The following is a 13677-nucleotide window of genomic DNA, read 5'->3' as shown; positions in this document are numbered from 1 at the left end:
TAAAATTAGTCTCAATCTACAGTGCGAGGTAATTACTGCTAATTTCTGTCATGTTTTGAATCACCTTAGAACTGATACACACACATACACACAGGTGCTGATTATGCCCAGGTAGGTAATTGGATAAAGTCTTTATTGTAATTACCATACGTTAAATGACTCAAGTTCTAAGGGTAAATGTTATCTCGAGTTAATACGAAAATAAGGGAGGAGGGAGTGAGTTGATGGGGAGAGAGGGAGGTGGAAGGGGTGAATTGAAGGGGGGAGAGAGAGGGGGGAATAAGTTGAAGGGGAGAGGGAGGTGGAGGGGTGAATTGAAGGGGGAGAGAGAGGGAGGAGAGGAATGGGTTGAATGGGAGAGTAAGGGGGTGAGTTGAAGGGGGGAGGGAGAAGGAGGAGGGGTGAATTAAAGGGAAGAGAGAGGGGGAGGAGGGGGGTGAATTAAAGGGAAGAGAGAGGGGTGAGGAGGGGCAAGACAGAGGGTTCACATCTACAGGCATAAGAGAGAGTTACAGGTCTCAGGCTGTGTTCCAGACGAGATGTAAACAATGACATAAAATCTAAAGAAATAGACAGATTAACAACTATAAAGGAATTGAGAGGAAAAGATGTAATGCAGAGAGAAAAAGGATAAAATATAGAAGAATAGGGAATTACGAGGAAAAGAGGAAGAGGCAACATTACGATAAACAGATCAAAACACAAGGGGGGGGTCATAGGATAATAACAATGTTGGTCAAATTCGTTCTGAATATCACGACTCCAGAAGTGTGAGGCTAGCATGAAGTCAAGTCCAAATCAACATAATAATTCTTAACTAAAACACTAAACTTTCCTTATGTAGTCTACAGTAAACATTTTTTTTATTTATATCTTTCTAAAAAATTGATCATACCAGAATTATTCCTTCCAACAACAAAAGTCAACAATGGGTTACGTTAAAACATCTGCTTGACTAATCGGATTGGTAAGTTTAGGTAATATAAGAGACAGATTGGAACTAGTAGAATAAAGATTAGATCCAACTTGTATTTTTCTCTTGATTAAATTCACTTTATTTTCATCTAATTCAAAGTTACAGTAACTATGTGTATCCCTCATTAAGTAATAACTAACACCTTTATATGCCAGGTAAGATAACTTTGAGGCATAGAAAGAATGTTATGAATGTTTTTTCTCAAAACATCAAAATTCTTTCTACGTTTCTCATTATAAATCATTAAGTTTGATATTCTAACATTTACACTCTAGTCTACAATTAATTAGTTAACTTTGATAACATTAACACGATAGTCTACAATTAATTCATATTTAACAAGAATATCGAGTGTTGAGTAAAAACAAAAATTATCATCTTACTACATAACACTGAACTAAAGTCTGTGTGTTTGTACAGGATTGTGTTGTTGACATCTGAGGACTGGTACAAGACACCAAATATTATCATATGAAGAACATTAAAAGGCCCCTTTCTAGTCTTAAGTACTGTTTGTTCTGGTGTTAAATGGAAGAACACCAGAACAGAGTTTTTTGTTCTTGTATTCATTGATGATAAAAGATAAAAGAACATAGAGAACATAATATATCAGTCATAGCTTCATTATATCATGTTATCATACGAGAGATGATACAACCAAGAATATAACACAGACTTGATGTGTTCAACTGTTCAACAATAACACTAATTACAGTTACCATTACCTCATAATAGTCAAAGAAATCAGTCAATGTTTGGTCAGTCAAGAAACCAGTCATGATTTAGCCGTAGTAAGTCTTATAAACTCTAGGATAACACACGCTTACACACGTCTACTTTCTACAATACGTTGTCAATAACTCTGGGTGGACCAAACTACCATCTACCGTACAGGGAGTCTCTCAGCAAAAAATGTAAACAAACTGCCTTATATATTTTTGGGATGGAGAGACAAAGGAGACCACGTAAATGTTTATAATACAACTTCAATATTGTTCCCACTTGTTGATCTACGAGGTGGGAACAAATGAGGAGAACCAAGTTATATTAGAAGCATTTACGTGATAACTATGAATATCTGTAAGTTAGTTTGTATACTTTTTTTTTGAGATGCTTTGCATATACTCCAAAAACAGTAATCTTAGAAATTGCAGTTAGTATTGAGGGAGGGAATAAGTCAACTACGTTCAACAGATGACCCCAAGCAACCATCTGTATAAAGAGCAGATAACCAGCTGGTGGCGGAAGGTTTCAGATGGTTTTTCACACCAGCTTGGGGGGAGGGGGAGGGAGTTAGATACCGGTGAGCCTCTATGATGTGCTGATGCCCCTGTGAGACGTCCAGTGATAAGAGAACAGTGCTGGATATATTCATTAACTACCTGAGTTATTTACCAACACAGGTACAGTACAGTATCTTGATTTTGGTAGTGATATATAACTTTGTTTTAATTTCACAAAGGCAATTCTTCCTTCTATTAAGAGACAAATACTCTCCGTTGTTTACGAAATAATTTTATATACATATATATTTAACGAAGTTATTTTTCTATGATATACAATAACAGAGAAAATAAAAATATGATGTTGGTAGAATATGTTTACCACACAACACGAACAAGAGTTATGTGTCCCCAACATCGTCCACATCACTGGGGTTAACAACATGACATGCACATAAGACCAACATAGCAGAAAAATAGCTTGGATTCACTGTCTCATATATATTCTATTTTTTTTATAAATATCAAAGAGTAATAATGTACATGATCTCCACACACGTATGTTTATTGTGAACCCAAGGTCATCATCATCATCTTATATGGTCATTTTCACATCAAAGGTGCAAAAAACACAAAACAAAATCCGTTCATGCCATTCCCGTCTTGAAGAAAATGTAATGAAACGTGATTGGTGGAGCCATCATCGTCGAGGCCCCGCCCCCTCCATCAGCAAGAACAGAAACATGAGTAAAAGAATAACACACAAAGACTGGACGTTGAAGATGACCATATAACTATGAACAAGGCCGGAAATAACACGATAGGAAGCAAGTGGCTAAGTAGAAGAACAGTTCCAGAGTCTTTTAGCCAAGAAGCAGCAGCAGCAGCAACAGCGATCTTCACTCTCCTAACTAAAGAAGAGAGAGGCCTTCCATGGCTCCTCAACCAATGGCAAGAAACGTCCTAGAAGCCCAGAGTCAAAAATAGGACAAAACAAGAGGATATCTTTCAAATCCTTGGCTAGTAGGACAGAGGCATTCTAAGTTATTCCTTGACCAACGGGAAGGAGACAACCCCCTCCCCCTGATCTTGTGTGACCAATAGGAAGAGTAGGAGGACCATGAGGAGTTGTAAACAAAGAGCACTAGAGGATTGAAGGCAGGTACAGAAGCCTACCCGCCCAGGCTAGGCTTCCACACTCCAGTACCTTGCTATTGTAATCTCTCCACATTGTCAGCTGCGCCACACCATGGAAGGAGGAGAAATATCGAAGAACACATAATAATAAAGGTTGAGAGAAAACAAAAAACACAAAAGATTATACATGGTTTATTAGGGTGAGATCTGGTGATTAAGAGGCATTCCATTTTGATACATAGATTCTAAGATCGAATTCTGAAATCACTTGATAATCTACAGTAATATAATTACTCAGGTTGAATTATAAAGTTAATTATGACGTTACCTGTTTATTAAGTAACTCTTGACTCAAAATGACTTACATAAAACACATCAATGACTATTAGTAATAAAAAATATCAACTTGACAATTACGAGAAATGTTGTTCATCAGTTTTACATTATCAGATCATGAATAACAAAGCCAGAATTTATTGAATATGTTACAATGTAAATGAAAACTATACAATCAGATATAAACATTCATCAGTTATCTCAGAACTCGATCTTAAAATATCAGAAGCATTTAATAAACTTGAAACAAAATCAACCATAAAAATAAAAATAAAATATTACTGACTGAATTTTATGTGAAATTATAGAAATTATGTTAAATAAAGAAACTGTTAAAATATTCTCACGGACGATATACATTACTAATTTATATGCACAAATATTGTTAAGGTGTTTATATAGTTTGTCGTCCATTGAAGAAAAAATAAAGTTTGTTTATATTAAAGAATAAGAACACTTACCTAAACTTAAGACTTAATGGTAGATGTGATAACTAATGGTAGTAGATGTGATAACTTATGGCAGTAGATGTGATAACTTATGGCAGTAGATGTGATAATTTATGGCAGTAGATGTGATAACTTATAGTAGTAGATGTGATAATTTATGGCAGTAGATGTGATAACTTATGGTAGTAGATGTGATAATTTATGGTAGTAGATGTGATAACTTATGGTAGTAGATGTAATAATTTATGGCAGTAGATGTGATAACTTATGGCAGTAGATGTGATAATTTATGGTAGTAGATGTGATTACTTATGGTAGTAGATGTGATAATTTATGGTAGTAGATGTGATAATTTATGGTAGATGTGATTACTTATGGTAGTAGATGTGATAATTTATGGTAGATGTGGTAACTTATGGTAGCAGATGTGATAATTTATGGTAGATGTGGTAACTTATGGTAGTAGATGTGGTTACTTATTGTAGATGTGATAATTTATTGTATAATGAGTGTATTAACTAATCATATGACCTAATGTATGAGTGTATTAATTAACTATATAACATGTATAATGAGTGTATTAATTAACTATATAACATGTATAATGAGTGTATTAACTAATTATATAACATGTATGAGTGTATTAACTAATTATATAACATGTATAATGAGTGTATTAATTAACTATATAACATGTATAATGAGTGTATTAACTAATTATATAACATGTATAATGAGTGTATTAATTAATTATATAACATGTATAATGAGTGTATTAACTAATTATATAATATGTATACTAACTGGGCCGCCACTTACCGCTAGGAGGTCGGAGTTGTTGGCACGAGGACCTGCCTCGTTGTCTGTCAGTTCGACCTCAGCAAAGTCCACACTGTTGTAGTTTGGCTTCAGTATGTCTTGGAACTAGTGTAAGGGTGGAGTGGGAATATCCACGCCAGCGAGAGAGAGAGGAGAGAGAGAGAGAGAGAGAGAGAGAGAGAGAGAGAGAGAGAGAGAGAGAGAGAGAGAGAGAGAGAGAGAGAGAGAGAGAATGGCAGAATTGAGGCCACTACAGGAGAAATAGTGGAGAGAAAGAGAGAGACAGACAGAGAGAGAAAGAGAGATTGGAGAAGAAGTAGAAGAGGAATAGCAAAAGGGGCGGTAAGGAAAAGTGCTAAAAAGATAAGCAGAACAGGGGAGGGTGAAGAGGAGGAGGAGGAGGAGGAGGAGGAGGAGGAGGAGGAGATGAGGAGGAGGAATCAAATATATAGATTAATAACATTATACCATTAAATCTTACCACTATATATAATTATCATACATTATTTGTTTCCTGACTATGCCAGCAAGCATTTAAAGCATATAATGTTGTATAATGAGTTGAGGGGATGGAGGGGGAGGAGGGGCGAGAGAGGATTAGCAGATTAGCCAGAAGGGTTTTGGTTTTTGATGAGCCTTGGAGTTTGAGGGGGGGGGGAGGAGGAGGAGGAGGAGGTTACAAGGGAGAGGGGGGTAGGGGGTAGGGGCTCTCATACTGTATTCTGGAAACTTATTTTAATCTTTAATTTCATTCTAACTCAAGAAATATTTTTATTTCTTTCATAATGGTTTATCTTTCTGTGTGTGTATATATGTGTTTATGTAATTTGATAATAATATTGATTACCATTAATATGTTATAACCCGGGTTAATGATATCAAACTCTTACTACTTTATAATAATAATATCGGTGCAGGATACTCAAGACTTATTGTGCAAGTTACAATACACTTTGATCAACACATCACAATCTCTACAACACACAGAAAACAACACAATAGTTTCTTCTTCTTTATCATCTATGTAAAAACCCGATGTCTATTTAGTCAATATTGCAAAGACTACTTTCGTGTGGTGGTGAAGGCACTTGACATTGTTACAAGTGTTTGGGTAAAGACACTTATCACTTGGCACCTGATGCCAGCCCCGATATGGTTGGTAATCCGATCGTATCTCGTGGTTAAGACTGTTCGTATCTTCAGGTTAAGGTCGTTTTTATCTTGAGGCTAATGTCGTTCGTAAGAGAGTTTAAGACTGTTCGTAGTTCGTATCTGAGGTTAAGATCGTTCGTATCTTGAGGTTAAGGTTGTTCGTAAGTAAGATTAAGGTCGTTCGTATCTTAGGTTAAGGTCATTTGTAAGTATGATTAAAGTCGTTCATATCTTAGGTTAAAGTAATTCGTAAGTAATATTAAGGTCGATCGTATTTGAGGTTAAGGTCATTCGTATCTTAAGGTTAAAGTCGTTCGTAAGTAAGATTAAAGTCTTTCATATCTTAGGGTAAGGTCGTTTGTATCTGTGTTGATAAGGTTATAAGTTTGACACTGTATACCGGATACCAACCCTTAATATGGGTACTAGAAGGAGGTGTTGGGTGACAGGAGCTTCATATACTACTGTGGTGTTGAGTAAGAAATATAAACTAATTCTAACATTCCGGCGGTAGTCACGCTCACTAGTTCCACACAGTACGTTACCTGTCGGCCGCCACACCACATCACCTCTCATTAGCAGTGTTATTATTTTTCTCTTGTCTATGAAATCCATAATATAAAGTTACTAATTGTTTAATATATTTCTATCCATTTTGTTTTTCATGAATTAATGTGTTAAAACTGAGTTAAATTTATGGATTCCTTATTATTAATCTAGTCATTAAATTTTATAGAGGAAAAAAAATTATATCCACTTTTTGGAGATTAATTAAAAATCGAAACTTAAATTTAGTATCTAACCTAAGTTAACCTAACCTAACATAATACAAGCTAACTTAACCAAACTTAACCTAACTTAACCACTCCAAGTACCGTTATGGTGGTGGTTAATCATTAGGTGACATAAGCTGGGATAGGGAAAATAATCGATTAAGACTTAAATTACATATGTTAATTACCTAAAAATACCAATTATATATAAGAGCGTATGATGTCTCGTAACTACTCTACGTCAATACAGTAAGAGACATATCCCGATATATGGATAAACGGAACCATTAAACCACATCTTATTATTTTTGGTTTATATATTTTTTTTCTTATATCTATGTCAGAGATGCAAGAGGATGGAGTGGTGACCGATAGATAAGACTGGGTAAGGTGGAGGAAGTGGTGGAGAAGCAATTGGTGGTAGTGGTATGGTAGTGGTGGTGGTGGTGGTAGTGGTAGTGGTGGTGGTGGTAGTGGTAGTGGTGGTGATGATAGAGGGTACCAAAAAAAAAAAAAAAATAATGTCAGGTTCAGATTCTCAATAAAATGTTTGGTTAAGTTACGCCCCAATTTGAAAGACAGGAAATAATGAAATAAATAATTCTAATATCTTCACTAACTTCAATGTCACTCAAACTACCCTGATACATTACTGTGACTAATTTTATTTATTTATTTTTTATATAATCCGTAAGTAATTGATTTTCTAGTTTATAATTGCCTTGAGAATCTGACTTATGACTGGCAGGAAAACTTGGTCAGATCAGTGACTTAGAGTGAAGTTGATTGAATGTGGTATTTACTCAGTTGTGGGTGAATTTCCTCCTTATAGAGAGTTATGTTAAGGTCTCAAACGGTAACACAGTACTTCTAGGGAAAAAAATTCGATATCATATCATCTGTGAATCTTTAATGCAATACCTGAGCTATCAAATTTCACCTTGATTAGAACAGGTAAATATTTAATTAACCTTCAACACCTGAGCTATTTAAGTGTACTATAATTATCTAGGCTAGTTAACATAGATTAAAAATAGCTCTAGTTGATTCACAAATAATAAGATACTAGATATAATTTCATTCCCTTCAACACACTATTAACACACACACACACACACACACACACACACACACACACACACACACAGGTACAGTGACACCTTCTTAACCTTAACTTAACCCCCTATAACAACAAGTGTAATGACGTCACTTTATATCCACAGTAATAATAGTCATAATAGCAATTAAAAAAAAGAGATAAATTTATCTTCAATCCAAAAACAAAAACAAAAGCGATAAAAAAAAACCACGATAAATAATAAATAAAGATAGTAATGGTAATAATAATATGTTACCAATATCATGCAGATAAATGAAATACTAACCACAGCACAGCAAACTTGACGACATTCCTTATAAACCAACCAACAAACAAACAAACAAACAAACAAACACAAAAAAATATATAATGTTATTTTTTTTTGTATCAGAAACATAAATAAGAGAATCAATGACAAGACGACTGACTGTATGGAGTAACAAACACTCAAGGAAGCTGAGAAAACAGACGATGGTGAACAGGAAAAGAAAATATGCAAACCAAATAAATATTAATTATTTAAGAGGAAATAACAAGCATAATAGAGAGAGTAAAAGGAATATGTTAGTAAAAAATGATAATAATAATAATAATAATAATAATAATAATAATAATAATAATAATAATAATAATTAGAATGGTTATATCAGCATTGTGTTCCTTGCAAAATGGAGTGATAAGTATCGTGTTACTTAGCTGCAGAGACAAAAATAAAAGCGTTTATTTTTTTTATATAGATATCAATTGTCATGCTACTTCAGTTCGTCAAACCAAGCGAAATATCACCACAGAAATGTATATATATATATATATGTTTGTATGTGTGTATGTATATGTGTGTATGTGTGTATGTATGTGTGTATGTATGTATGTCTTCTAGTCTACGTTGATGTTATGACGTAGGTGAGATGTTATGACGTAGGTGAATTTGTTGTCGTCATGAGTGTCAGACCAAAACATGCAGACGGACACAACGAGATCCATAATGCTAGTGGTTCTGTAGTTTACTCGCCAATGTAAACATCATCTGTTCATTCTATTGGTGAAAAGTTTAATCCATTTAGTAGTTTTAAGTAATGATCAAATACTCTATTGAATTCTCCATTTTTAAAAACTAAACTAAGTCATTAAGTAATATAATTCTCTACTAAGGGTGTAAATAGACTGATTGAAGTCGAGGCAATAGCTTACCTGTCGCCGAAAAAGATATCAATTGTTTTTTTATCTAAGTTTCCCCTTTTTTTAACATTACTTTCCACCAAAGAAAACGGGAACAGAAAGGCGTGACCACAACATATACTACCCTCAAGAACTCTACTGAAACATTGAACCACAAACATACAGGAAAACTTCGAAGTGTCCACCATCTTTCCCTCATGATGGCAAGGCATTTATGAGATGCTGGGAAGTTATCAAATACGGAAGCTAAAATCCTCTAGAGAGACTAAAGAGAAACTCTGCTAATCACCAAGAGTGTGACAGCGTTATTTTTTTTTTTTTTGGCTTTTTTTTTAAGGGAAGTTGTAAGCTGTAGGGAAAAGCGATGTGATAAAATAATATAATTCTTAAACTATAATGGGTGAAACCTCCATTATAACGGATTTAATGGACTTCTTTCATCATAAAGTCCGTTAAATAAAAGTTTCATATTTAACGGACTTGCATCTTACGGATTACCTTCTATCATAAAATCCGTTAGGAAAAAAGTTTCATATATAACGGACAAAGTTCTAAGGGACGGGACTACCTTCTCTCATCACATAGTCCGTTAGAACAGTCTCATATTTAACGGACTTCAATCTAACTGACTAACCTCTCACATAGAGTCCGTTAAATAGAGGTTTCACTATATATATACTGTATATATACGGTTTACCGAGGGTTACCAGGCCACGGTTATCAAAATAAACCCAATTCTTTCACAAATATAAAACACAAGTGGCTTAAAACGGCTGATGGGTTTAATATAACAAGGGACTAGCTGCCAAGCCTGCCATTATTGAGTCAAAACAAAGGGATTCTTACTAAAGGGATACTAAGGGATTCTCAAAGGGATACTATCATTCTACAGTGATACCTGGGTGATTCTACAGTGGTACTATCATTCTACAGTGACAGCAGGGCGATTCTACACAGGATACTATAATTCTACAGTGATACTAACATTCTACAGTGATTATACAATTCTACAATGATACCAGGGTAATTCTAAAGCGGTACTATCATTCTATGGTGATACCTGGGTTATTCTACAGTGATGCAATCCTTCTACAGTGATACTATCAATCTACAGTGGTACCTGAATGATTCTACCGTGACACTATCATTTTACGATGATACTTGAGTAATTCTACAGCGATGCCAATATTCTACAGTGATACCTGAACTAGCGGGGTAGGTAGGTTAGGTTAGGTAAGATTATACTCAGGTTACACGGTCTCACAGGGACTACTGAGTAAACAACACTAGCAGAGATGCCCACATACAGCCGTCAGGTGGGTGACTTAAGCAGGAAACACACACAGGTATCACTATGGATGTATATGCTGGGATTACTAGGATTGCTAGGATTGCTGGGATTGCTGGGACTCGGGTGATACTAAGGACACCACATACAGGTCTATGGGTTATTTGGGACACAAAAGTAAACACTGAGGACAGACTGATATGGATTTCTCTCAGGTAAACAAAAGTATTACAAACACAGGGATCATTCATATAAGGAGATACATTAATTAAGACAACAGGTAACGTACACAGCTTGGATATAGGTAACCAACCACTGGGAGGATACTACAGATACAGGTTGAGAAGTACAGGAAGATACAGGAGGATACAGGAGGATACAGGAAACATTGTCACACTCTTGATGTTGATCTAAACAGCTTCACAGACATAGAGCGGATGACCGGGGTTCCATTTTACCCCCTGGACACTGCATATGTATAATAATAATAGAGAAATAGAGAGAGTTCAGTATAGTATGCCGTGCCTACATGAAGAGGAATTATTAGTTGTTACCCATTTACGCTTGTCACGTGACTTCCTCAGTACCTCAGCATTTGCTTCTTCGTGCTAGGGAGAAAACAAGGATAGAAAAGTGATAGAAAATAGAAAGGAATATTAAAATAAAGGGAAAAAGTGCTAAAAAACTAATGTTTATACTGAGGGGGGGAGGAGGGGGAGTCTATCCAAGAGAATTAAGTGAGCAAGTTTGGTAAATATATATACTGCTTATATATATAAAAAAGAAACTTATAAAATCCATGTTTTAAACCTACAAAGAGGATTTTAATGACTTCTTATTTTGACTACAAAATACTAAGAAGGGCATACTGTATTTAGATAAGGGAAAGCAAGGTCTTACAACACACACAGTGGGTGAGAATTAAACTCTAGTATGGAAAAGTCGACCAATGTGGGCAGATAAACTATACGCCACTAAGTAATGTCTAAAGTCAAAATTACATGTATTTTAAAATTCTAAGGAAAATATTTAAGCCTCAAGAGAGGGTATGGGATAGTAAAGTGAGAGAGAAATAGAGAGACATTAGAGAGAGAGAAAGTGAGAGACAGAAAGAGATAACTTACCACTGGGCGTAGATCGGGATGGTAAAGCACATAGCCGTTTCTGTTTACCATAAAGGAGTAGCCGTTGACGCCAAGCTGGAAGGTAGAGGAGTGTGAATACACACACACACACACACACACACACACACACACACACACACACACACACACACACACACACACACACACACACACACACACACACACACACACACACACACACACACACACACACACTCACACACTTATAATCTTTCTTCCTGTCAAAAGAAGTACACGACAGATACTACTGAATTATAAAGAAAATGTTGTATATCTTGTGACACTCTGTAGGTCACGACATACTCATCAGGTGATTCATCTCATTAAGGTAAAAGATTTTTATATGATGCTGAAGAAAAAAGAATCCTTTAACAAAGACAATTTCAGCACACATACACTAAATTTATTACATGCCCCTTCTTCCCTTGACATGACAAAAGAACCACCCCTCACGTCACACTACAGACGACACACACCCCTTCAATCACACCCTGTAGTATCCAGAATCTATGCTTGAAAGACCCAAACTACTACAGCGACTAAAAGACCCTGTTTGTTTACCTTGTAGGGGGGGACGAGCTTCTCAATCTCACGGATGGGGACGTCGGTACCTGCTACGCCCAACAAGTTCGCTGTTCTCACCTGCCAAGACAAACCAGAGAAGTTGTGGAGTGAGTCACAGATCAAGGTGGAAGGACGGGCTAATGCTGCAGATTTAATGAGTCTAATGAAAGACCTGAATGTCATAACATGATTCCCTTTTTCCCGATTAATGGGAAGTTGCAAGGAAGGTAAAAGTGCAAGACCAAAACATGCGGAATTGAAAGAAACTGCAGGAAAATAAGTTTAACAGACTTACTGTGTTATAAGGAGTAAATAATAGTAATAATAAACTGATGTTATCTTATAGGTGCTGAGTGGTCTCGGTGTTGTGTGAGACAGCCTTGTTAGGTGTGTTGACGGCAGGTGAAATAAACACAAATAAATTGCAAGCTAATCTAGAGAAACAACAGTGAACAAAATACATATATTGAAAAGAAAACGGCTTGCGGAGATGCAAAGAAACGCAAATCATGTTAAATCATGTTATGAGATGTGGGAGTGTTCCGCTAGGGGAGACATTTGAGCATTGAAGGAAGAAAAAGTCTCAAGGTGTGCAGTTTCACTTTATATGGAACCCTCGCTTGTATTCTTAAATCTTCACAAGTGACTTACATGAAAAATATATTAACAGTTTTGTTACTATGACACAAGTAAGTTTAAGCAAAATAGTAAAATAAATAACGTCTTTTAACTTTATAGATTACAATTTTGTAAACACGACAAAAAAGACTGGACCATTTTGAGCGACTCTGAGCAAGGAAGGATGAAGGTGACCGAGGCAGACTGACTGGGGGAGGGACGCATACCTAGTACAGTGGTCGGCGCCGTTTTGTGAGATGTGGCACCACTGTGTTTGTTTACATCTTATTAAAACTCCCAGAATGGCCCTAAGGAACCTCGCAATAGTAGCCAGACTAATGATGCCAGATAAACATTCCACAGAATTGCCACATGTCACAAAATGTATCAGCCACTTGTACCAGGTAGAAATGGAGCTGACTGTACCTTCAACCCCTTACCACCGCTCTCCCTCACTCAAAATGAACACACGTCAGTGATGATTACAACCCAAAATAACAAAAACAGATATAAATAATTAATTCTCACTTACGTACAGATAAAAATGATTGACCACTGATGCTCTACACGAAGAAAGCTAACCACATATTAGTTAGTAGTTGTTTGATTCAATAGAAAACTACATTACAAATATCCACAATAGTCTAGGCTTGAAGCAACTATGGAGAGGGGAGGAGGGGGGTCAAAAAATAAATAAACTAAACTCTACATTTGACATTGGCTTTGACTGTGACAACTAATTGGGTTTTAAAATCTACAGAAAGTCTAATTTGTTGGAAAGTGGGTGAGCGAGCGATGTTAGCTGCAAAGTAGTACTATCATTATTGACTTTCTAAAACCGGAAGAGGCCACACTATATAAACTTTGATCAAGTCTCTTATTTTATTATGGCTTTGCATTCACAAATTCTCAAATTCAA

At 35.9% G+C, this 13677-nt stretch overlaps 1 protein-coding gene across 1 annotated transcript in view; it reads right to left on the bottom strand.

The window, feature by feature from the left end:
* Positions 1 to 13677, bottom strand: part of LOC121866860 (voltage-dependent calcium channel subunit alpha-2/delta-3-like) — a 124317-nt gene that overhangs the window by 31882 nt on the left and 78758 nt on the right. Inside the window, exons 15-19 of the mRNA XM_042366595.1 lie at positions 12138 to 12218; positions 11556 to 11630; positions 10986 to 11039; positions 4941 to 5045; positions 3407 to 3436 (exon numbers count right to left, since the gene is read on the bottom strand). Of these exons, the coding sequence (XP_042222529.1) occupies positions 3407 to 3436; positions 4941 to 5045; positions 10986 to 11039; positions 11556 to 11630; positions 12138 to 12218 (345 nt within the window). The remainder of the gene's footprint in view (positions 1 to 3406; positions 3437 to 4940; positions 5046 to 10985; positions 11040 to 11555; positions 11631 to 12137; positions 12219 to 13677) is intronic.

This window comes from Homarus americanus, unplaced genomic scaffold (genome assembly GCF_018991925.1).
Source record: "Homarus americanus isolate GMGI-L3 unplaced genomic scaffold, GMGI_Hamer_2.0 scaffold29851, whole genome shotgun sequence".
Classification (NCBI taxonomy): domain Eukaryota; kingdom Metazoa; phylum Arthropoda; class Malacostraca; order Decapoda; family Nephropidae; genus Homarus; species Homarus americanus.
The sequence above is the reverse complement of the archived record's forward strand: the minus strand, read 5'-3'. Positions and strand labels throughout refer to the sequence as shown.